A 26,224-nucleotide genomic window follows, 5' to 3' on the forward strand; every position below is an offset into this window, starting at 1 on the left:
ATGGGGTCACTTGTTGGGTGTTTCTACTGTTTAGGCACATCAGGGGCTCTGCAAATGCAACGTGACGTCCGTAGACCATCCCATCAAAGTCTGCATTCCAAAACGTCACTACTTGGGAAAATAAAAAATTGTGGGCTAAAAATCATTTTTGAGAAAAGAAAAATTATTTTTTATTTTCACGGCTCTGCGTTATAAACTTCTGCGAAGCACTTGGGGGTTCAAAGTGCTCAACACACATCTAGATTAGTTCCTTGGGAGGTCTAGTTTCCAAAATGGGGTCACTTGTGCGGGAGCTCCAATGTTTAGGCACACAGGGGCTCTCCAAACGCGACATGGTGTCCGCTAATGATTGGAGCTAATTTTCCATTCAAAAAGCCAAATGGCGTGCCTTCCCTTCCGAGCCCTGTCGTGCGCCCAAACAGTGGTTTACCCCCACATATGGGGTATCATCGTACTCAGGACAAACTGGACAACAACATTTGGGGTCCAATTTCTCCTATTACCCTTGGGAAAATAAAAAATTCTGGGCTAAAAATCATTTTTGAGGAAAGAAAAATTATTTTTTATTTTGACGGCTCTGCGTTATAAACTTCTGTGAAGCACCTTGGGGATATAAGTGCTCACTATGCATCTAGGTAAGTTCCTTGGGGGGTCTAGTTTCCAAAATGGGGTCACTTGTAGGGGAGCTCCAATGTTTAGGCACACAGGGGCTCTCCAAACGCGACATGGTGTCCGCTAACGATTGGAGCTAATTTTCCATTCAAAAAGTCAAATGGCACGCCTCCCCTTCCGAGCCTTGCCGTGCACCCAAACAGTGGTTTACCCCCACATATGAGGTATCAACGTACTCAGCAGAAATTGCCCAACAAATTTTAGGATCCATTTTATCCTGTTGCCCATGTGAAAATGAAAAAATTGAGGCTAAAAGAAATTTTGTGTGAAAAAAAAGTACTTTTTCATTTTTACAGATCAATTTGTCAAGCACCTGAGAGTTTAAAGTGCTCACTTTGCTTCTAGATAAGTTCCTTGGGGGGGTCTAGTTTCCAAAATGGGGTCACTTGTGGGAGCTCTCCAATGTTTAGGCACACAGGGGCTCTCCAAACGTGACATGGTGTCTGCTAGCGATGGAGATAATTTTTCATTCAAAAAGTCAAATGGCGCTCCTTCCATTCCGAGCCTTACCATGTGCCCAAACAGTGGTTTACCCCCACATGTGAGGTATCTGTGTACTCAGGAGAAATTGTCCAACAAATTTTAGGATCCATTTTATCCTGTTGCCCATGTGAAAATGAAAAAATTGAGGCTAAAATAATTTTTTTGTGAAAAAAAGTACTGTTTCATTTTTACGGATCAATTTGTGAAGCACCTGGGGGTTTAAAGTGCTCACTATGCTTCTAGATAAGTTCCTTGGGGGGTCTAGTTTCCAAAATGGGGTCACTTGTGGGGGAGCTCCAATGTTTAGGCACACGGGGGCTCTCCAAACGCGACATGGTGTCTGCTAAAGATTGGAGCCAATTTTTCATTGAAAAAGTCAAATGGCGCTCCTTCCCTTCCGAGCCCTGCCGTGCGCCCAAACAGTGGTTTACCCCCACATATGAGGTATCAGCGTACTCAGGATAAATTGGACAACAACGTTCGTGGTCCAGTTTCTCCTTTTACCCTTGGGAAAATAAAAAAATTTTCGCTAAAAGATCATTTTTGTGACTAAAAAGTTAAATGTTCATTTTTTACTTCCATGTTGCTTCTGCTGCTGTGAAACACCCGAAGGGTTAATAAACTTCTTGAATGTGGTTTTGAGCACCTTGAGGGGTGCAGTTTTTAGAATGGTGTCACTTTTGGGTATTTTCAGCCATATAGAACCCTCAAACTGACTTCAAATGTGAGGTGGTCCCTAAAAAAAATGGTTTTGTAAATTTTGTTGTAAAAATGAGAAATCACTGGTCAAATTTTAACCCTTATAACTTCCTAGCAAAAAAAAAAATTGTTTCCAAAATTGTGCTGATGTAAAGTAGACATGTGGGAAATGTTATTTATTAACTATTTTGTGTCACATAACTCTCTGGTTTAACAGAATAAAAATTCAAAATGTGAAAATTGCAAAATTTTCAAAATTTTTGCCAAATTTCCGTTTTTTTCACAAATAAACTCAGAAATTATCGACCTAAATTTACCACTAACATGAAGCCCAATATGTCACGAAAAAATAGTCTCAGAATCGCTAGGATCCGTTGAAGCGTTCCTGAGTTATTACCTCATAAAGGGACACTGGTCAGAATTGCAAAAAACGGCAAGGTCATTAAGGCCAAAATAGGCTGGGTCATGAAGGGGTTAATTGCCGTCGTTAAAAGGTGTATCGCAGTCGTTAAGGGTTAATAATGCAATCCCAATTCCAAACAAGTTGTGGCGCTGTGTAAAATGTAAATAAAAAACAAGAATGCAATAATTTGGAAATCTCTTGCAGTTATATTTTTTTCACAGCAGAACATAGAACACAGATCATAAGGTTAGTTTACATTTGAAAAAAAATTAACTTATTTAGAAATTGATGGCAACAAGACATCTCAAAAAACTAGAACATTGCCATTATGTAGCATCTACTATTTTTTTTACAACAGTCTTTAAACATCTGGGCTGTGGGCAGATCAATTGCTGGAGTTTTCGGAGAGGAATGTTGCCCCTTTCTTGTCTGATGTAGGATTCTTGTTAGTCAGCAGCTCTGGGTCTCCATTGCAGGATTTTTGATTTCATAATGCGCCAAATGTTTTCTATTGGTGAAAGGTCTGGACTGCAGGCAGCCAGTTCATCACCCGAACACTTCTTCTGTGAAGCCATGTAGTTGTGATGGATGCAGTAGGTGGTTTAGCCTTGTCTTGCTAAAATATGTAAGGCCGTCCTTGAAATAGACATTGTCTGGATTGAAGAATATATTTTTCTAAATCCTCTAGATAATACTCAGAATTGATAGTTACTTCAAAGGTAAGTAAGCTGCACATGACATAGGCATTAATGCAACTCCATACCATCAGAGATGCAGGCTTTTGACTGTGTGTTTTCAACAAGCTGAATGGTCCTTCTCCTCTTGAATCCACAGGACACAGTATCTGTGGTTTCCATAAAGAATTTCAAATTTTGATTAAGTTGACCACAGAACAGTATTCCATTTTGCCTCAGTCCATTTAAAAAAGACGGTAGTGTTTCTAAATTGTGTGGATATAGGGCATCTTCTTTGCGTTAAAGAGTAGGGTTGAGCAAAACGGATCGGACAAACTCAGAAATCGCCGACTTTCGGCAAAGTCGGGTTTCATGAAACCCGACGCAATCCTAGTGTGGGATCAGCCATGAGGTCGGCGATCTTCGCGCCAAAGTCGCGTTTCGTATGACACGTTCAGTGCCATATCTCAGCCAAGGAAGGAGGAGTGGGCAGCGTGATGACATAGCTCTCGGTCCCCTCCATCTTAGAGAAGGGCATGGCAGTGATTGGCTTGCTTTCTGCGGCGTCACAGGGGCTAAAAAGGGGCGTGCACGCCGACCGCCATCTTACTTCTGCCGATCTTAGCATAGGGAGAGGTTGCTGCAGCTTCATCAGAAGAAGGGACATAGTTAGGGAGGGAAGATTAACCCCCAAACCGCTTGTGCTGTAGCGATTTCCACTGTTCAACACCACCTTTGTTTTGCAGGGACAGTTGAGGCTATATCTTTGTGCATCAGCTCTGTAGCTTATTAGCAGGGCCGGTTTTAGGCAAAGTGGGGCCCTAGGCAAAAGTTTAAAATGGGGCCCCAAAAACTAACATATTGCACATCATACAGAAATAGTAAAAATCTAATCTAATGTAATCTAATGTAAAAAAAAATACACACAGATACACATACATATACCCTCATACATACACATACCGTACATACACACATGCATATACCGTACATTCACACACATACCGTACATACACACAGATACACATACATATACCGTACATACATATACATGCATATACCTTACATACATACACACATACCACTGTACATACATATACACATACACGTACTGTACACACACATACTGTACATACATAGTTATATACACATATTGTATACACATACCGTACATACATATACCATACATACACACAAATACACATAAACAGTATACCGTACATACATACACATACCATACATAGATATACCGTGCATACACACAGATACACACATATACCGTACATACAGATACACATACATGTACCGTACATACACAGTATATACACATATAGTATACACATACCGCACACACATGCACATAAACATACATATATACCATATATACATACAAATATATTGCACATACACAGATACACATACATACACTGTACATACATACACATACTGTACATGCATACACACAGCCATACAAATATACCATACATACACACATATACCGTACATATATACACAGATAGAAACATACACATAGATACACACATACACAGATGCACACATACATACACATACAAGCATATATATATATACACACATACTAATCTGTAATATCAGGTGATCAGAGGAGCCCTGGATGAGGTCACATAGTTCAGCTGGAGAGGGCTGCAGACCCCACTGTGGGGGATGGGGCACAGAGCAGACAGCAGTTATCAGCCCCCTGGTGCTGCCATGCTGTCCTGTGCAGTGACCTCCTCCCCCATCTCTTCACAGTAAGGAGACGCTGCAGCCTGCTCAGATTAGAACAGTGGAGGGAGCAGAAGACCCCCTGTAAGTCCTGCTCTTCCTCCACTGCTGTCTCTATGTGCTGTCCTGGGGCCCCTGACTGTAGGTGAGCACTCACCATTGGGACGCTTCACGTAGCAGGACAGACGGCAGCCGGTGAGCGCTCTCCTCAGTCTAGTGAGGAAAGCGTTCATTGGCCAGCGTCTCTCCCTGCATGACACGCCCCCCTTTTTGATCTCCTGCACTTCGCGCCCCGCTCTCTCCCTGGCACCGGTGTTCCATGATTACAGGAGGGAGTGAGAGGGGCCCGATCCTGCATGATACCGGGCCTGCCTGCATGGTCCCCCCTCCACCTCTGGGCCCCGGAGCAGTGCCATCAGCAGTATGTCCACCACTGGCTGGGGCCCCTAGGGCAGCGGGGGCCCTAGGCAGCTGCCTAGTCTGCCTGCCCCTAACGCTGGCCCTGCTTATTAGGCTGCCTTATAAGGCTCCCTGATAGCTGCATTGCTGTTTGCACCGCTGCTGTGCAAACCAACAGCTTTTTTAAAAGCAAAAATCCTGTTTCTCCTTTCTGCACAGTTATCTTGTTTATTTGTCCACACTTTTGTGTGCACCAGTCTTTTTTATTGCTGCAATACTTGTCGTGAGATCATTGTAGGGAGATTGAAATTGTACTACAGTCCTTGTATTTTTTCATATATCAGCCAGCCACTTGCTGCCACTTGCATTGCGTTATTTTATACACAGGGCCTGAGTTTTGGGTTCAGTCTCCCCCCCCAAAAAAGTGAGATTCAAATTCTCACAAAGTGGATATGCGGCGCCCCAGTGTCCTGGTCGTCGCAGTGATGTCATTATCCTTTCAGGGGAGAAGTGATGTCATGTCTGAAGGCAAAGAAAGACAACCACATTCAGGTATCACACACATGCAACATATTCACACTCCAGACCAGAAGGGGGAGCTCTAAGCCTGTTTAGGGTGAACTCCCCTATTTAACATCCTGATCTGGAGGGAAAGGAGGTTCAGAGTTCAGTTCCTGTCAGGCAGACAGAAGGAGAGGAGCTCTGCTGGCATGAAGTGCTGCAACTCACGGGAAAAGACACTAAAAGGTGAACATACAGCAGAGAGTGTGCAGGAAAGCAGAGCACAGGAGAGAAATACCAGAGGGAGATCAGCCAGGAACAAGCTGCTCCTTTCTGAGGCGCAGGAGCAGGTAGCCAGGATACCGAGGAAGCAATCATCTCCAAGCCTTGCTTCAGAGACTGGCAGGACAGTTAATTCCATGTTGGCTGCCTGACCATATACCCAGGAGGCACGGTGGCAACTGTGGGGGCCGGGGCGTCTCTAGGGTCCCTGTAAAAAGCCTCAGGCCATCAGTCATATGGGTTTGTCCAATCCATACCATCTGGGGGGACAGAGAGGAAGACATAACATCTAGAACATCTACAACAGTTGTGAGGACCTTACCGAGAAGCTCAGCAGGGAGGTACTACAACACACAGGCGCTAGAGGAAGGCTACTGATTTCCACCTTGATAATGGGACTCTGGATTTGCCTTCAGACCGACCGGACTCTGCCTGCCCTGTCATCTGGCGCTCTGGGCTGAGGAAGCCATCTGAAGTCTTCAGTAAACAAGGTAAAAGACTGCAAACCCGTCTCCTCGTTCTTTACTGCACCTTGCCCATATATAAACTCTTTTACTGGACACCCCTGAGGGCCACGGACTGGGTCAGCCACCGTGACATCCCCCGAACCGAAGGACCCGGTGCCGAGTACCACATTGCCCTTACGTGGGGGTGATCCACATATACCTCAGTCCTCTTAGTTTGTCGTATATCAGCCAGCCACTTGCTGCCATTCACATTGCGTTGTTTTATACACTGGTCCTGAGTTTGGGTTCAGTCTCCCCCCAAAAAAAAGTGAGATTCAAATTCTCCCAAAGCGGATATACCTCAGTCCTCTTAGTTTGTCGTATATCAGCCAGCCACTTGCTGCCACTCACATTGCGTTGTTTTATACACTGGGCCTGAGTTTGTGTTCAGTCTCCCCCCAAAAAAAAGTGAGATTCAAATTCTCCCAAAGCGGATATACCTCAGTCCTCTTAGTTTGTCGTATATCAGCCAGTCACTTGGTGCCACTCACATTGCGTTGTTTTATACACTGGGCCTGAGTTTGGGTTCAGTCTCCCCCCCAAAAAAGGGAGATTTAAATTCTCAACAATTTTATATACACCTTCTACCTTGTTTTACAGTACCATATAACGGTTGTTATTTTGGTTAGATTTTACCAAAAATGAGGAAGTCTGGTGGAAGAGGCCGTGGGTAGTCATTGCCAGCTGGTACTGATGGTGGTGGTGGTGGTGGAGCATCTGGTGGTAGTGGGAAAAGCAAAATAGCACCTAAGGCTGGAGGTGTTGAGCCAGTGTCATCGTCTGGCTACACAAGGCCTCGAAGGCTCCCTTATCTGGGAATAGGAAAAAAGCTTTTAAAGCCGGAGCAGCAGTAAAAAGTTTTGGCTTTCCTTGCTGACTCAGCCTCTAGCTCTTTCGCCTCCTCTTCAGAAAGTTCCAAATATAAAAGCAGCGAGTCATCAGTGGATGCTCCTGGTCAGGAACAAGTCGCTTCCTTGTGTCCTTCACCCAAACCAAAAGTGAAGGATGCGTCAGGCAACACTACAGGTTACTCCATGGAGCTCTTTACACATACCGTGCCTGGGTTAGAAAGGGAAATTGTTACCTGCCCATTACAAGATGAATCGGACATGGAGTGCACTGATGCACAGCCACAGCTAGATTATTATGCTGTTCCATTGACTCAGATCACTACATTGCCCTCGCAGTGTACTGAGCCAGAATCTGACCCTGATGAGACTATGGTGCCCCATCCCGAATGCTATAGCACCGTACACGGTGACACAGAGGAAGGTGCACATGACATTGAAGAGGAGGTGATAGATGACCCAGTTGTTGACCCAGATTGGCAGCCATTGGGGGAAGAGGGTGCCGCTGCCAGTAGCTCAGAAGCGGAGGTGGATGATCTGCAGCAGCCATCTACATCGCAACAGCTGTCATCTGGCAGGCCCGTATCAGGCCAAAAATGTGTGTCAAAAACAGTTTTAGGACAGCGTGGCCATCCGGTGAAAGTAGCACAGCGTGCAATGCCTGAAGAGGTATTCGATAGTAGGAAGAGTGCAGTGTGGCAATTTTTTAACCAATATCCGAATGATCAGTGCAAAGTTATCTGTAAGAAATCCTCAAAGACCTTTAGCAGAGGGAAGAATCTTCAAAATTTAAATACAACGTGCATGCGTAGACATTAAACCAGCATGCACTTGCAAGCCTGGACTAACTACCAAATGTCACGTACCATTGGTGCACCTGCTCAGAATAAAGGTAGTCAGCAATGCTACATTGCTTCCCTCACTGTAAGCCCACCGGTTAGGAAACCACCAGCAGCAAATGTGGAGGTATCGTCGCAAGGCCAAAGCAGTCAGGGAATCACAAGGTTATTGGTAGGAAACACTGTATATGGGCCAACATCAAGAATACCATCACCAACCCTCTCTCAATCCGCCATGTCCACCACCACCGCTAGTTCCACCATATGCAGCTCTCCAGTCCAGCTCACCCTACAAGAGATACTCATTAGGAAAAGAAAGTAGGGTTGAGCGAAATGGGTCGGCCATTTTCAGAAGTCGCCGACTTTTGGCAAAGTCGGGTTTCATGAAACCCGACCCGACCCCTGTGTGGGGTCGGCCATGAGGTCGGCGATCTTCTGAATCTGGTATCGGAATTCCGATACCGAGTTCCGATATGTTTGCGATATCGGGAATCGGTATCGGAATCCATATTTAAGTGTAAAATAAAGAATCAAAATAAAAAATATTGATATACTCACCCTCGGTTGCGCCCTGGTACTAACTGGCAGCCTTCCTTCCTAAGAATGAGCACGTGAATGACCTGCGGTGACGTCGCGGCTTGTGATTGGTCGCCTGAGCGGTCACATGGGCGGTCGCGACCAATCACAAGCCGCGGCGTCATCTAAGGTCCTTCACGCGCTCATTCTTAGGAAGGAAGGCTGCCGGAAAGAAGCAGGGCGCGTCCGAGGGTGAGTATATCAATATTTTTTATTTTGATTCTTTATTTTACACATTAATATGGATCCCAGGGCCTGAAGGAGAGTTTCCCATTGCACTGCATTGGGTTTCGTGTTTCGGCCGACCCCGACCTTTTTATAGGATCGGCCGATTTCACTCGACCCGACTTTTGAAAAAGTCGGGTTTCGTGAAACCCGACCCGATCCTATGAAAATAAAAGTCACTCAACCCTAAAAGAAAGTACTCATCCTCTCACCCGCGTACGCAGGGTTTGAACGCCCACATTGCTAGACTAATCTCGTTAGAGATGATGCCCTACCGGTTGGTTGAAAGCGAAGCTTTCAAAGACCTGATGGCCTACGCAGTACCAAGGTATGACCTACCCAGTCAGCACTTCTTTGTGAGAAAAGCCATCCCAGCCCTCCACCAGCATGTCAAAGACCACATTGTCTATGCACTGAGGCAATCAGTCAGTGGAAAGGTGCACCTCACAACAGATGCATGGACCAGTAGGCATGGCCAGGGATGTTACGTGTCCATCATGGCGCACTGGGTTAATGCAGTGGATGCAGGGTCCACTGGGGACAGCCATAGTGGGACAGTTCTGCCTAGCCCACGGTCTAGGAAACAATTGGCTGTAGGCGTTCGCCACCCCTCCTCCTCCTCCTCCAGAAGTGAAAGCTTGTCCACAGAGCGCAGTCGCACGACCACTCCATCCGCAGCTGCCAGTGTTGCACACGAGGTGTCCCATTATCGAACAGCTAGTGCTAAGCGTCAGCATGCTGTGTTACAAATGAAGTGTTTGGGCGATAACAGACACACCGCGGAAGTACTGGCCGAGTACTTGCAGCAAGAAACTCAGTCATGGCTGGGCAGTGTACATCTTGAGGCACGCAAGGCAGTCAGTGATAACAGAAGGAATTTTATGGCTGCCATAGCCCTTTCACAACTGAAATACATACCTTGCCTGGCTCACACCTTGAACCTGGTGGTGCAGTGCTTCCTTAAAAATTATCCCGGGTTACCAGCCCTGCTCCTGAAGGTGCGAAGACTTTGCTCGCACATCCGCCGGTCGCCCGTACACTCCAGCCATATGCTGAACCATCAGCGATCGCTGAATCTTCCCCAGCACCGCCTAATAATCGACGTTGCAATAAGGTGGAACTCCACACTGCACATGCTTCAGAGGCTGTGCGAACAGAGGCATGCTGTAATTTATTTGTGGGAGGATACACATACACGGGCAGGCACTTGGATGGCAGACATGGAGTTGTCTGGTGTGCAGTGGTCGAAGCTACAAGACCTCTGTCAAGTCCTTCAGTGTTTTGAGGAATGCACACGGCTGCTAAGTGCAGACAACGCCATCATAAGCATGAGCATCCCACTAATGCATCTGCTGATGCAAAGTTTGATGCACATTAAGGAGCAGGCGTCTGCAGCCGAAGAGGAGGGAAGCCTTGATGACAGTCAGCCATTGTCAGCTCAGCGAACTCTCCTGGACGAGGTGGCGGACGAAGAGGAGGAGGAGGAGGATTATGGGGATGAATATTTATGGGAGGAGGATGCTTCTCAGGGGGCAATAGAAACTGGTGGCGTTGCAAGGTCAGGTACAGGGTTTTTGCGAGACACAAGTGATGTTGATTTGCAAGAAAGTGCTCATCAACCCAGCACAAGCAGTGAATTGACACCTGGAACATTGGCCCACATGGCTGAGTATGCCTTGCATATCCTAAAAAGGGACTTCCGCATTATCAAAATGATGACCGATGACGATTACTGGTTGGCCTGCCTCCTGGATCCACGATATAAAGGAAAATTACAAAATATCATGTCACATGAGAACCTTGAGCAAATATTGGCTACCAAACAAGCAACTCTTGTAGACCGTTTGGTTCAGGCATTCCCAGCCCACAGTGGCGGTGATGGTTCTCACACAAGCCATATTGGGCAACATGGCAGAGGTGTTAGAGGTGCACAAATCCGAAGTGGCGTTGGACAGAGGGGTTTTATGACCAGGTTGTGGAGTGATTTCGCAACGACCGCTGACAAGACAGGTACTGCTGCATCGATTCAAAGTGACAGGAGACAGCATTTTTCCAGTATGGTTACGAACTACTTTTCTGCCCTTATCGATGTTCTCCCTCACAGGTCATAATACCCCTTTGATTACTGGGCATCTAAAATAAACACCTGGCCTGAATTGGCAGAATATGCATTACAGGAGCTCGCATGCCCTGCTGCTAGTGTGCTATCAGAAAGAGTATTCAGTGCTGCTGGTTCAATACTGACCGAAAAAAGGACACGTCTGGCTACACGAAATGCTGATGATCTAACCTTCATTAAAATTAACCAATCATGAATTTCAAATTATTTGGCCCCACCTTCCCCTGCTGACATGTAGCTTGCCTGAAAAATGTCTTGATTTTGGCCTCCTCTTACTGACTTCTCCAATTCCTTCATTTGCAGCTACTGAATGTCCACCATAAGCCATTTTTATACCTCTCTAAATGGGCAGACTCCCCCCACAGGGCCGTGTTCACCACCTGGCACAAGCACCCGTGCGAGTGCCGTTTGCCTGGACAGGTGGGTGTGCCCACTCTTGGGCGACGGCACTGGCACAGGGTCCCTCATAGTACAATGAAGTGTCTCTGACAATAGCAGTGCACAACCAACGTCAGACACACCGTCGTAATATGCGGGGCCCTGTGCCAGTACCGCCGCCCACGAGATAGTGTTCCCCCCCAGCTTGAACAGTGCTGTACCACTTGCAATACTTACCTCTCCCTGCTCCACCTCTGTGTAGTCTGTGCTGTTAAATCCTTCAATGGCACTGCCAATACAAATTTGTTGAAATGATAGATGATAGTTGAAATATACAGGGGCCCTGGCCTCCATTTAGACCAGTTAATACTTTGCGCCTACTACCACTGTCTGCTACTCAGCAGAGGAGCCCACCCCTGTACCTAGCTATGGCACCTGTTTATTTATGAAAACATTTTTGGCAGACATTTAGCCCACTTATTTATTTGGGCCTACTCACTGTGTCAGCCTCTCCTTACAATTGTCCTCCGCTGAACAAAGCAACACCGGCAGTTTAGTCCTGTTGCCAATTTTGAACTGCTTTTAGCCTACTTACTTATTTGGGCCTACTCACTGTCTCAGCCTCTCCTTACAATTGTCCTCCACTGAACAAAGCAATGCTGCCAGTTTAGTCCTGTTAGCAATTTTTAACTGCTTTTAGCCTACTTACTTATTTGGGCCTACTCACTGTGTCAGCCTCTCCTTACAATTGTCCTCCGCTGAACAAAGCAATGCCGCCAGTTTAGTCCTGTTACCAATTTTGAACTGCTTTTAGCCAACTTGCTTATTTGGGCCTACTCACTGTGTCAGCCACTCCTTACAATTGTCCTCCGCTGAACAAAGAAACGCTGGCAGTTTAGTCCTGTTACCAATTTTGAACTGATTTTAGCCAACTTGCTTATTTGGGACTACTCACTGTTGTGAAATTGGATTTTGGGCTCCCCCGGTGGCCACTGGTGGAATTGAACTGGTGTGCATCATCCTCTCTGTTCACCTGTTTCCATCAGGATGTGGGAGTCGCTATTTAGCCTTGCTCCTCTGTCACTTCCATGCCGGTCAACATTGTAATCAGAAGCCTTTCTGTGCATGTTCCTGCTGCTAGACAACTCCCAGCTAAGTTGGACTTTTGTCCTTGTTTGTTTTTGCATTTTGTTCCAGTTCACAGCTGTAGTTTCGTTTCTGTGTCTGGAAAGCTCTTGTGATCTGAAATTGCCACTCTGATGTTATGAGTTAATACTAGAGTCTTAAAGTAATTTCAGGATGGTGTTTTGATAGGGTTTTCAGCTGACCATGAAAGTGCCCTTTCTGTCTTCCTGCTATCTAGTAAGCGGACCTCAATTTTGCTAAACCTATTTTCATACTACGTTTGTCATTTCATCTAAAATCACCGCCAATATTTGTGGGGGCCTCTGTCTGCCTTTCGGGGAAATTTCTCTAGAGGTGAGCCAGGACTATATTTTCCTCTGCCAGGATTAGTTAGTCCTCCGGCCGGCGCTGGGCGTCTAGGGATAAAACGCAGGCTACGCTACCCGGCTACTGTTAGTTGTGCGGCAGGTTTAGTTCATGGTCAGTTTAGTTTCCATCCTTCCAAGAGCTAGTTCTTATGTTTGCTGGGCTATGTTCTCTTGCCATTGAGAACCATAACAGTTTGACCGGCCATAAAGGGTTAAATTAATTGACAGAGAAAGGAGAGAAAAGAGAAGTCTGCTGAAGATTTTTTTTTTTTTTTTTTTCAGTTCTGAGTGTGCTTGTAATTGAATCTCTTGCAAGTCTTCCTATATTGCAGCCTTTCTCTCTCTCTCTCCTTCTAATGGCTCTGTGTTCACCTGTTTAAAATGGATATTCAGAGTTTAGCTGCAGGTTTGAATAATCTCACCACGAAAGTTCAAAATTTACAAGATTTTGTTGTTCATGTTCCTATATCTGAACCTAGAATTCCTTTGCCTGAATTTTTCTCGGGGAATAGATCTTGCTTTCAAAATTTCAAAAATAATTGCAAGTTGTTTTTGTCCCTGAAATCTCGCTCTGCTGGAGATCCTGCTCAGCAGGTCAGGATTGTGATTTCCTTGCTCCGGGGCGACCCTCAGGATTGGGCTTTTGCATTGGCTCCAGGGGATCCTGCGTTGCTCAATGTGGATGCGTTTTTTCTGGCCTTGGGGTTGCTTTATGAGGAACCTCAGTTGGAACTTCAGGCGGAAAAGGCCTTGATGTCCCTATCTCAGGGGCAAGACGAAGCTGAAATATACTGCCAGAAATTCCGTAAATGGGCTGTGCTTACTCAGTGGAATGAGTGCGCCCTGGCGGCGAATTTCAGAGAGGGTCTCTCTGATGCCATTAAGGATGTTATGGTGGGGTTCCCTGTGCCTGCGGGTCTGAATGAGTCCATGACAATGGCTATCCAGATCGATAGGCGTCTGCGGGAGCGCAAACCTGTGCACCATTTGGTGGTGTCTACTGAGAAGACGCCAGAGAATATGCAATGTGATAGAATTCTGTCCAGAAGTGAACGGCAGAATTTTAGACGAAAAAATGGGTTGTGCTTCTATTGCGGTGATTCAACTCATGTTATATCAGCATGCTCTAAGCGTACTAAGAAGCTTGATAAGTCTGTTTCAATTGGCACTTTACAGTCTAAGTTTATTCTATCTGTGACCCTGATTTGTTCTTTATCATCTATTACTGCGGATGCCTATGTCGACTCTGGCGCCGCTTTGAGTCTTATGGATTGGTCCTTTGCCAAACGCTGTGGGTATGATTTGGAGCCTCTTGAAACTCCTATACCCCTGAAGGGGATTGACTCCACCCCATTGGCTAGCAATAAACCACAATACTGGACACAAGTAACTATGCGGATTAATCCGGATCACCAGGAGATTATTCGCTTTCTTGTGCTGTATAACCTACATGATGTGTTGGTGCTTGGATTGCCATGGCTGCAATCTCATAACCCAGTCCTTGACTGGAAAGCTATGTCTGTGTTAAGCTGGGGATGTAAGGGGACGCATGGGGACGTACCTGTGGTTTCCATTTCATCATCTATTCCCTCTGAGATTCCTGAATTCTTGACTGAATATCGTGACGTTTTTGAAGAACCTAAGCTTGGTTCATTACCTCCGCACCGGGAGTGCGATTGTGCCATAGATTTGATTCCGGGTAGTAAATACCCTAAGGGTCGTTTATTTAATCTGCCTGTGCCTCAACATGCTGCTATGCGAGAATATATAAAGGAGTCCTTGGAAAAGGGACATATTCGTCCTTCGTCATCTCCCTTAGGAGCCGGTTTTTTCTTTGTGGCTAAGAAAGATGGCTCTTTGAGGCCGTGCATTGATTATCGGCTTTTGAATAAAATCACGGTTAAATATCAATATCCGTTGCCACTGCTGACTGATTTGTTTGCTCGCATAAAGGGGGCCAAGTGGTTCTCTAAGATAGATCTCCGTGGGGCGTATAATTTGGTGCGAATTAAGCAGGGGGATGAGTGGAAAACCGCATTTGATACGCCCGAGGGCCACTTTGAGTATTTGGTGATGCCTTTTGGTCTTTCAAATGCCCCTTCAGTCTTTCAGTCCTTTATGCATGACATTTTCCGTGATTATTTGGATAAATTTATGATTGTGTATCTGGATGATATTTTGATTTTTTCGGATGACTGGGACTCTCATGTCCAGCAGGTCAGGAGGGTTTTTCAGGTTTTGCGGTCTAATTCCTTGTGTGTGAAGGGTTCTAAGTGCGTTTTTGGGGTTCAAAAGATTTCCTTTTTGGGATATATTTTTTCCCCCTCTTCCATCGAGATGGATCCTGTCAAGGTTCAGGCTATTTGTGATTGGACGCAACCCTCTTCTCTTAAGAGTCTTCAGAAATTTTTGGGCTTTGCTAACTTTTATCGTCGATTTATTGCTGGTTTTTCTGATGTTGTTAAACCATTGACTGATTTGACTAAGAAGGGTGCTGATGTTGCTGATTGGTCCCCTGCTGCTGTGGAGGCCTTTCGGGAGCTTAAGCGCCGCTTTTCTTCCGCCCCTGTGTTGCGTCAGCCTGATGTTGCTCTTCCTTTTCAGGTTGAGGTCGACGCTTCTGAAATCGGAGCTGGGGCAGTTTTGTCGCAGAGAAGTTCCGATTGCTCCGTGATGAGACCTTGTGCTTTTTTCTCGCGTAAATTTTCGCCCGCCGAGCGGAATTATGATGTTGGGAATCGGGAGCTTTTGGCCATGAAGTGGGCTTTTGAGGAGTGGCGTCATTGGCTTGAGGGGGCTAGACATCAGGTGGTGGTATTGACTGACCACAAAAATCTAATTTATCTTGAGTCCGCCAGACGCCTGAATCCTAGACAGGCGCGCTGGTCGTTGTTTTTCTCTCGGTTTAATTTTGTGGTGTCCTACCTGCCGGGTTCTAAGAATGTTAAGGCGGATGCCCTTTCTAGGAGTTTTGAGCCTGACTCCCCTGGTAATTCTGAACCTACAGGTATCCTTAAGGATGGAGTGATATTGTCTGCCGTTTCTCCAGACCTGCGGCGGGCCTTGCAGGAGTTTCAGGCGGATAGACCTGATCGTTGCCCACCTGGTAGACTGTTTGTTCCTGATGATTGGACCAGTAAAGTCATTTCTGAGGTTCATTCTTCTGCGTTGGCAGGTCATCCTGGAATCTTTGGTACCAGGGATTTGGTGGCAAGGTCCTTCTGGTGGCCTTCCCTGTCTCGAGATGTGTGAGGCTTCGTGCAGTCTTGTGACGTTTGTGCTCGGGCCAAGCCTTGTTGTTCTCGGGCTAGTGGATTGTTGTTGCCCTTGCCTATCCCGAAGAGGCCCTGGACGCACATCTCGATGGATTTTATTTCGGATCTTCCTGTTTCTCAGAAGATGTCTGTCATCTGGGTGGTGTGTGATCGTTTCTCTAAGATGGTCCATTTGGTTCCCCTGCCTAAGTTGCCTTCTTCTTCCGAGTTGGTTCCTCTGTTTTTTCAAAATGTGGTCCGTTTGCATGGTATTCCGGAGAATATCGTTTCTGACAGAGGTACCCAATTCGTGTCTAGATTTTGGCGAGCATTCTGTGCTAGGATGGGCATAGATTTGTCTTTCTCGTCTGCTTTCCATCCTCAGACTAATGGCCAGACCGAGCGGACGAATCAGACCTTGGAGACATATTTGAGGTGTTTTGTGTCTGCAGATCAGGATGATTGGGTTGCTTTTTTGCCTTTAGCGGAGTTTGCCCTCAATAATCGGGCCAGCTCTGCCACCTTGGTGTCTCCCTTTTTCTGTAATTCGGGGTTTCATCCTCGATTTTCTTCTGGTCAGGTGGAATCTTCGGATTGTCCTGGAGTGGATGCTGTGGTGGAGAGGTTGCATCAGATTTGGGGGCAGGTAGTGGACAATTTGAAGTTGTCCCAGGAGAAGACTCAGCTTTTTGCCAACCGCCGGCGTCGGGTTGGTCCTCGGCTTTGTGTTGGGGACTTGGTGTGGTTGTCTTCTCGTTTTGTCCCTATGAGGGTTTCTTCTCCCAAGTTTAAGCCTCGGTTCATCGGCCCGTACAAGATATTGGAGATTCTTAACCCTGTGTCCTTCCGTTTGGACCTCCCTGCATCTTTTTCTATTCATAATGTTTTTCATCGGTCATTGTTGCGCAGGTATGAGGTACCGGTTGTGCCTTCCGTTGAGCCTCCTGCTCCGGTGTTGGTTGAGGGCGAGTTGGAGTACGTTGTGGAAAAGATCTTGGACTCCCGTGTTTCCAGACGGAAACTCCAGTATCTGGTCAAATGGAAGGGATACGGTCAGGAGGATAATTATTGGGTGACTGCCTCTGATGTTCATGCCTCCGATTTGGTCCGTGCCTTTCATAGGGCTCATCCTGATCGCCCTGGTGGTTCTGGTGAGGGATCGGTGCCCCCTCCTTGAGGGGGGGGGGTACTGTTGTGAAATTGGATTTTGGGCTCCCCCGGTGGCCACTGGTGGAATTGAACTGGTGTGCATCATCCTCTCTGTTCACCTGTTTCCATCAGGATGTGGGAGTCGCTATTTAGCCTTGCTCCTCTGTCACTTCCATGCCGGTCAACATTGTAATCAGAAGCCTTTCTGTGCATGTTCCTGCTGCTAGACAACTCCCAGCTAAGTTGGACTTTTGTCCTTGTTTGTTTTTGCATTTTGTTCCAGTTCACAGCTGTAGTTTCGTTTCTGTGTCTGGAAAGCTCTTGTGATCTGAAATTGCCACTCTGATGTTATGAGTTAATACTAGAGTCTTAAAGTAATTTCAGGATGGTGTTTTGATAGGGTTTTCAGCTGACCATGAAAGTGCCCTTTCTGTCTTCCTGCTATCTAGTAAGCGGACCTCAATTTTGCTAAACCTATTTTCATACTACGTTTGTCATTTCATCTAAAATCACCGCCAATATTTGTGGGGGCCTCTGTCTGCCTTTCGGGGAAATTTCTCTAGAGGTGAGCCAGGACTATATTTTCCTCTGCCAGGATTAGTTAGTCCTCCGGCCGGCGCTGGGCGTCTAGGGATAAAACGCAGGCTACGCTACCCGGCTACTGTTAGTTGTGCGGCAGGTTTAGTTCATGGTCAGTTTAGTTTCCATCCTTCCAAGAGCTAGTTCTTATGTTTGCTGGGCTATGTTCTCTTGCCATTGAGAACCATAACAACTCACTGTGTCAGCCACTCCTTAGAATTGTCCTCCGCTGAACAAAGAAACGCCGGCAGTTTAGTCCAATTTTGAACTGCTTTTAGCCTACTTACTTATTTGGGCCTACTCACTGTGTCAGCCTCTCCTTACAGTTGTCCCCCGCTGAACAAAGCAATGCCGCCTGGTTAGTCCTGTTACCATTTTTGAACTGCATTTAGCCTACTTACTTACTTGGGCCTACTCACTGTGTCAACCACTCCTTACAATTGTCCTCCGCTGAACAAAGCAACGCCGGCAGTTTAGTCCTGTTACCAATTTTGAACTGCTTTTAGCCTACTTACTTATTTGGGCCTACTCACTGTGTCAGCCTCTCCTTACAATTGTCCTCCACTGAACAAAGCAATGCCGCCAGTTTAGTCCTGTTACCATTTTTGAACTGCATTTAGCCTACGTACTTATTTGGGCCTACTCACTGTGTCAGCCACTCCTTACAGTTGTCCTCCGCTGAACAAAGCAATGCTGCCAGTTTAGTCCTGTTACCAATTTTGAACTGCTTTTAGCCAACGTGCCTATTTGGGCCTACTCACTGTGTCAGCCACTCCTTACAATTGTCCTCCACTGAACAAAGCAATGCCGCTAGTTCAGTCTTGTTACCAATTTTGAACTGCTTTTAGCCTACTTACTTATTTGGGCCTACTGACTGTTTCAGCCACTCCTTACAATTGTCCTCCACTGAACAAAGCAATGCCGCCAGTTTAGTCTTGTTACCAATTTTGAACTGCTTTTAGCCTACTTACTTATTTGGGACTACTCACTGCGTCAGCCAGTCCTTACAATTGTCCTCCGCTGAACAAAGCAATGCCGGGCGTTTAGTTCTGTTACCAATTTTGAACTGCATTTAGCCTACTTACTTTTTTGGGCCTACTAACTGTGTCAGCCTCTCATTACAGTTGTCCTCCGCTGAACAAAGCAATGCCGCCTGTTTAGTCCTGTTACCAATTTTGAACTGCATTTAGCCCACTTTATTATTTGGGCCTATATCTGTGTTTCCTCCTCATCCTGCCCATTGCCCAGCCACTGCTAGATGAGTCTGCTGGTACATTGACCCAGACCACTACATTCCCCTTGCACTCTACACAGCCAGAATCTGACCCTGCTGAAAGTCAGGTTCCCCTTCCCGCATACTATACCACCTTACACGGGGACAAAGAGGAAGGTGCAGATGAAAGTGCAGGTTCCTTCATCAGGTGGGGGGGCATACTCGTTGGTGACGTCACTGGCACAGGGCCCCTCATAGTACACAAAAGTGTCTCTGCCGGTGGGAGGCGCCACCCGCCGTCAAACACACAGCCATACTATGAGGGGCCCTGGCCCAGTGCCAGTGCCAATGAGTGGGCCCCCACTGCTTGCTCAGGATCACAGCACTTCCAAAGTTGAAATACTTACCTCTCCCTGCTCCACCGCCGTGACGTATTCCGCATTTCCTGGGCCCACGAAAAACTTGAGCCAGCCCTACCCCCCACAACTTTAGCCAAATGACCCCCAGTTTTCAATGCCTAACTATTATTATAAAGTAAATTAAGACTGACAAGTTTCAGTAATAAGAATTGATGTTTTTGGCATTAAAATGGGCACTGCAGGTGTTTTCCTGTCCTCCACTCTCTGCCGACTTTGATTCCCCATTGACTTGCATTGGGTGTCGTGTTTCAGTCGGCCCCCGACTTTACGCAATAATCGGCCGATTTCACCCGACCCGACTTTTGACAAAGTCGGGTTTCGCGAAACCCGACTCGATCCTAAAAAAGTAAAAGTCGCTCAACTCTATTAAAGAGCTTTAACTTGCATTTATGGATTGCAAGGCAAACTGTGGTTCAATGACAATGATTTCTGGAAGGATCTCTGAGTCCATGCAGTTATTATGCATGACAGAATCATGTCTGTTTTAATGCGGTGCCGTATGAGTGCCCGTAGGTCACAAGTGCTAGGCATCGGGATTCTCCTGCTGCATGAAATAAATCACAAGCCTTATCTGCCTCTGCTGTCTCCCATTCAGCTTCAGTCACTGCGGGTGCTTCTGATCATACACGTTGGTCCCAGCATCTTGCTCAGGCTTGTGATGTTCGTTTGGCTACTGGTGGCTCTCCAGCCAAGCCCTTAGTAACCAGTAATATTCAGGTGCAGTCCAGCACTCTGGAGCCCAAGTCCAGAAATCACCTTAGTGAGCATGACCATGATGTGGCAGCTCTGGATTGGCCTGCAGGCGATGTCACGACTGGCTGGACGTGAGTGGGGTGGAGCCTAATGTTTAAAACACTCTCTGAGGTGCACGCCGGTGAGATAGTATCATTTTATGCATGGCTATGTAAGAGAGTCTTTTCCACTCTGTCTCCAAGTGTTATGAGTCTGTCTAAGCTTTGGGACTGTACACATAGGCAGGTAGCTAGCGTCAGTGGGGGCAACTAGCCATTGGCTTAGCATCTGGTTCCTACATGTTTGCGGTTAGCACAGCAGAGTTCCAGAGCAAGCACAGCCCTAGTCAGTTTATTAAGTTCAGAGCATCTGATCCGTTTCTGTGCGCGAGTGACACAGCTCAGTTGCAATGCATCTGTTCCATTGCTGTGTGCGAGTGACACAGCTTAGTTGCAGAGCTTCTCTTTCTTTTCTGTGTGGAGTGACACAGCTCTGTTGCAGAGCTTCTCTTTAGTTTCTCTGTGCAAGTGACACAGCTCAGTGCAGAGCAGCTCTTTCGTTTCTGTGTGCAAGTGACACAGCTCATTTGCAGAGCAGCTCGTTCGTTTCTGTACTGTTCGTCTCTGTGGAGTAACAGAGGTTGGAACTCAATGTCCTGTTCACATGGAGTGACGTTAACCCAGTGTGTATAGGCAATTGCTCGTCTTGTGTTCCGTCATTGTTTACTAGCAGCAGTTTTCCATCTCTGCACCGTTGACCCCGGGTTGCTATTGCATGTTATTAGTTATTTATTAGCACAATCCGCCAATCCTAACAACAAGCATCCAATATTGGCTGTTGGGCTTGTCCTTTGTCCCATGGGTTTCTCTAGAATCTTTGAATCTTTTGATGATATTATGTACTGTAGATAGTGGGATATTCATAGTAACATAGTTAGTAACATAGTTAGTAAGGCCGAAAAAAGACATTTGTCCATCCAGTTCAGCCTATATTCCTATATTCCATCATAATAAATCCCCAGATCTACGTCCTTCTACAGAACCTAATAATTGTATGATACAATATTGTTCTGCTCCAGGAAGACATCCAGGCCTCTCTTGAACCCCTCGACTGAGTTTGCCATCACTACCTCCTCAGGCAAGCAATTCCAGATTCTCACTGCCCTAACAGTAAAGAATCCTCTTCTATGTTGGTGGAAAAACTTTCTCTCCTCCAGACGCAAAGAATGCCCCCTTGTGCCCGTCACCTTCCTTGGTATAAACAGATCCTCAGCGAGATATTTGTATTGTCCCCTTATATACTTATACATGGTTATTTGTTGTGAATCCGCTTTTGGGCTCCCCTGGTGGTTGCTGGTGGTACTGGTGACTTGTGTGTCTTTGCTGTCTCAGTTCACCTGCTGCCATCAGTGTTTGGGAGTTTCCTATTTAGCCTTGCTCTCCAGTCATTTCCTTGCCGGTCATCATTGTAACCAGAGCCTTCGGTTGCATGTTCCTGCTACTAGTCTGCTGATCAGCTTAGTGGACTTTGTCCTTTTGTTTTGTATCTTTTGTCCAGTTTGCAGTTTTGTTATTCTCTGTAGCTGGAAGCTCTTGTGGGCTGAAATTGCCACTCCTGTGTCATGAGTTGACACAGGAGTCTTAAAGTAATTTCAGGATGTTTTTTTGATAGGGTTTTCAGTTGACCGTGAAGTCCTCTTTTGTATCCTTCTGCTATCTAGTAAGTGGACCTCTCTTTGCTAAATCTACCTTCATACTGTGTATGTCTTTTCCTCTAAACTCACCGTCATTACATGTGGGGGGCTGCTATCATCTTTTGGGGTATTTCCCTAGAGGTAAGCCAGGTCTGTTCCTTCCTCTACCAGGGGTAGTTAGTCCTCCGGCTGGCGCGTGGCATCTAGGGTTAATCAGGTATGCTCCCTGGCTACTATTAGTTGTGTGGTAGATTTAGCTCACGGTCAGCTCGAGATTCCATCACCCAGAGCTCGTCCGTTATCTTTGTGTTTTGATGTTTTCCCTATTAGATCGCCCCTCAGTCGTCTTTTTTCTAGACTAAATAATCCTAATTTCGCTAATCTATGTGGGTATTGTAGTTCTCCCATCCCCTTTATTAACTTTGTTGCCCTCCTTTGTACTCTCTCTAGTTCCATTATATCCTTCCTGAGCACCGGTGCCCAAAACTGGACACAGTACTCCATGTGCGGTCTAACTAGGGATTTGTACAGAGGCAGTATAATGCTCTCATCATGTGTATCCAGACCTCTTTTAATGCACCCCATGATCCTGTTTGCCTTGGCAGCTGCTGCCTGGCACTGGCTGCTCCAGGTAAGTTTATCATTAACTAGGATCCCCAAGTCCTTCTCCCTGTCAGATTTACCCAGTGGTTTCCCGTTCAGTGTGTAATGGTGATATTGATTCCTTCTTCCCATGTGTATAACCTTACATTTATCATTGTTAAACCTCATCTGCCACCTTTCAGCCCAAGTTTCCAACTTATCCAGATCCATCTGTAGCAGAATACTATCTTCTCTTGTATTAACTGCTTTACATAGTTTTGTATCATCTGCAAATATCAATATTTTACTGTGTAAACCTTCTACCAGATCATTAATTAATATGTTGAAGAGTTGTTCAGTTTTTTCAATTTTAGGGAGGAATATTTTTCTGAAATTGTTCTACAATCTTAAGACTCAGTTGTTCACAGATTGATAATCGTCTGATCATCTTTACTTCTGAGAGACTCTGCCTCTCTAACATGCTCTTTTTATACAATGATTTGATCATCAATTGACCCTTTAGCTGTTTTACTTTAGTACCATTACATTTTCAGTCTTCTATAATCCCTGTCCCAACTTTTTTGAGATGCGTTGCTGCCATCAATTTCTAAATGAGTTCATTTTTTCAAATTAAATGGAAAAATGTCTTTCAACTTCTGATCTGTGTTCTCTGTTCTGACATTAATTAAATATCTATAAGAGATTTCTAAATTATTCTATCTTTGATTACTTTACATTTTACACAGCGTCCTAACTTTTTTGGATGTGGGGTGGTACAATAGATGGAATAATTATTAGGGAGCACAAATTAAAATGCTAATAATCCCCATTATGAATATATAGGTAATGAATAATGCTCAGTAATACTGCTTACCGGAGAATGTCTGAGAAGGCTTCCACCCCATATTTCGATAGGCAATAACCTCCACCACAGATACTTATTCTTCCAGCAACACTTGCCATATTAACAACACGACCTTGTGCTCTTCGAATCATGGGCAACATTTTGAGTGTCACATCAATAAGTCCTAATAGATTCACATTTAAAATTTTGGTAAAATCATCTTTAGTCAGCCATTCGTTGGGCGCAACAGGGATGGCAATGCCAGCATTATTCATCAGACCCCAGAGTCCTGTAAAACATGTGCATAATGTAAGAACATTGCTGGGAAGCAAAATTAAATTTCTTGCTTATTTGCATAAAAAAGTAACTTTTCATAATACGGATTTTAATAGAAACTGTAAAATTGTCAAAATGCTCTTAAAGGGAACCTTTCACCCCCAAAATCGAAGATGAGCTAAGCCCACCAGCATGAGGGGTTTATCTACAGCATTCTGTAATCCTGTTGATAAGCCACCAAAGTATCCTGAAAGATGAGAAAAAGAGGTTAGATTATACTTACCCAGGGGCGGTCCCGGTCCGATCCGATGGGCGTCGCGGTCCGGTCCAGCACCTCCCATATTCTTACGATGAAGTCCTCTGCTTGTATTCACGCTGCGGCTCCGGCGCAGGCGTACTTTGTCTGCCCTGTTGAGGGCAGAGCAAAGTACTGCAGTGCGCAGGTGCCAGGAAAGGTCAGAGAGGCCCGGCGCCTGCGCACTGCAGTACTTTGCTCTGCCCTCAACAGGGCAGACAAAGTACCCCTGTGCCGGAGCCGCAGCATGAAGACAAGAAGATGATGTCATCCTATGAAGATAGGAGGCCCCGGACCCCAACGCCCAGGGCCGCCATCAGGGCATTACTGCCCTGACTGGAGTATGGGGCCCGGTGGGCAGAGGGCGCTAGCATCGGGCCCCGTCTCATCTGCTCACCGGGCCCCTACCGGCAGGCTAAACCGGGCCCTTAGCGGCGCTGCGGCAAAACTATTGATATGCGGGTACGTACGTCAATAGTTAACAGCCGCCAGCCAATCAGAGGCTGGTAGCTGACGTCAGCTGCAGCACGCACGTTGCCGGAGTCTGACATCAGTGTTAGTTGCCGACAAGTGTGCACTTCAGCTGAGTGGAAGGAGCTTCGCCTTCGCCGCATGAGAGCGGCCAGGTAAGAATAACTTTTTTTTATTATTATTGAGAGCGGCGATCCGGGGGACCCGGCGTAGAATACTGGACACACTGGAGGAAGAATGCTGGAGCACTGGGGGCAGAATGCTGGACACACTGGGGCAGAATGCTGGAGACACTGGGGGGCAGAATGCTGGACACACTGAGGCAGAATGCTGGAGCACTGGAGGTAGAATGCTGGAGCACTGGGGATTGAATGCTGGACACACTGGGGCAGAATGCTGGAGCACTGGGGGCTGAATGCTGGACACACTGGGGCAGAATGCTGGAGACACTGGGGCAGAATGCTGGACACACTAGGGGCAGAATGCTGGACACACTGGAGCAGAATGCTGGACACACTGGGGCAGAATGCTGGAGCACTGCGGGCAGAATGCTGGACACACTGGGGCAGAATGCTGGAGCACTGGGGGCAGAAACTGGGCACACTGGGGCAGAATGCTGGAGACACTGGGGAAGAATGCTGGACACACTGGGGGCAGAATTCTGGACACACTGGGGCAGAATGCTGGACACACTGGGGCAGAATGCTGGAGACACTGGGGCAGAATGCTGGAGACACTGGGGGCAGAATGCTGGACACACTGGGGCAGGATGCTGGAGCACTGGGGGTAGAATGCTGGAGCCACTGGGGCAGAATGCTGGAGCACTGGGGGCAGAATGCTGGACACACTGGGGCAGGATGCTGGAGCACTGGGGGTAGAATGCTGGAGCCACTGGGGCAGAATGCTGGACACACTGGGGCAGAATGCTGGAGCACTGGGAGCAGAATGCTGGACACACTGGGGCAGAATGCTGGAGCAGTGGGGGCAGAGTGCTGGAGACACTGGGGTCAGAATGCTGGAGCACTGGGGGCAGAATGCTGGAGACACTGGGGCAGAATGCTGGACACACTGAGGCAGAATCCTGGAGCACTGGGGGCAGGACTGGAGACACTGGGGGCAGAATGCTGGACACTGGGGGGCAGAATGCTGGAGCACTGGGGGCAGAATGTCGGAGACACTGGGGGCAGAATGCTGGACACACTGGGGGCAGAATGCTGGACACACTGAGGCAGAATGCTGGACACACTGGGACACTGGAGGCAAAATGCTGGAGACACTGGGGGTAGAATGCTGGAGACACTGGGGCAGAATGCTGGACACACTAGGGGCAGAATGCTGGACACACTGGAGCAGAATGCTGGACACACTGGGGCAGAATGCTGGAGCACTGGGGGCAGAATGCTGGACACACTGGGGCAGAATGCTGGACACACTGGGGCAGAATACTGGACACACTGGGGCAGAATGCTGGAGCACTGGGGGCAGAATGCTGGGCACACTGGGGCAGAATGCTGGAGACACTGGGGTAGAATGCTGGACACACTGGGGGCAGAATTCTGGACACACTGGGGCAGAATGCTGGAGACACTGGGGCAGAATGCTGGAGACACTGGGGGCAGAATGCTGGACACACTGGGGCAGGATGCTGGAGCACTGGGGGTAGAATACTGGAGCCACTGGGGCAGAATGCTGGACACACTGGGGCAGAATGCTGGAGCACTGGGAGAAGAATGCTGGACACACTGGGGCAGAATGCTGGAGCAGTGAGGGCAGAGTGCTGGAGACACTGGGGTCAGAATGCTGGAGCACTGGGGGCAGAATGCTGGAAACACCGGGGCAGAATGCTGGACACACTGAGGCAGAATCCTGGAGCACTG

At 46.9% G+C, this 26,224-nt stretch overlaps 1 protein-coding gene across 2 annotated transcripts in view; it reads right to left on the bottom strand.

Moving 5' to 3' along the window:
• Window positions 1–26,224, bottom strand: part of LOC143816817 (retinol dehydrogenase 7-like) — a 104,386-nt gene that overhangs the window by 19,936 nt on the left and 58,226 nt on the right. For both annotated transcript variants that reach the window (XM_077297679.1, XM_077297678.1), the window contains exon 3: window positions 23,336–23,594. In XM_077297679.1, coding sequence (XP_077153794.1) covers window positions 23,336–23,594 — 259 coding nt within the window. The remainder of the gene's footprint in view (window positions 1–23,335; window positions 23,595–26,224) is intronic.

This window comes from Ranitomeya variabilis, chromosome 3 (genome assembly GCF_051348905.1).
Source record: "Ranitomeya variabilis isolate aRanVar5 chromosome 3, aRanVar5.hap1, whole genome shotgun sequence".
NCBI lineage: Eukaryota > Metazoa > Chordata > Amphibia > Anura > Dendrobatidae > Ranitomeya > Ranitomeya variabilis.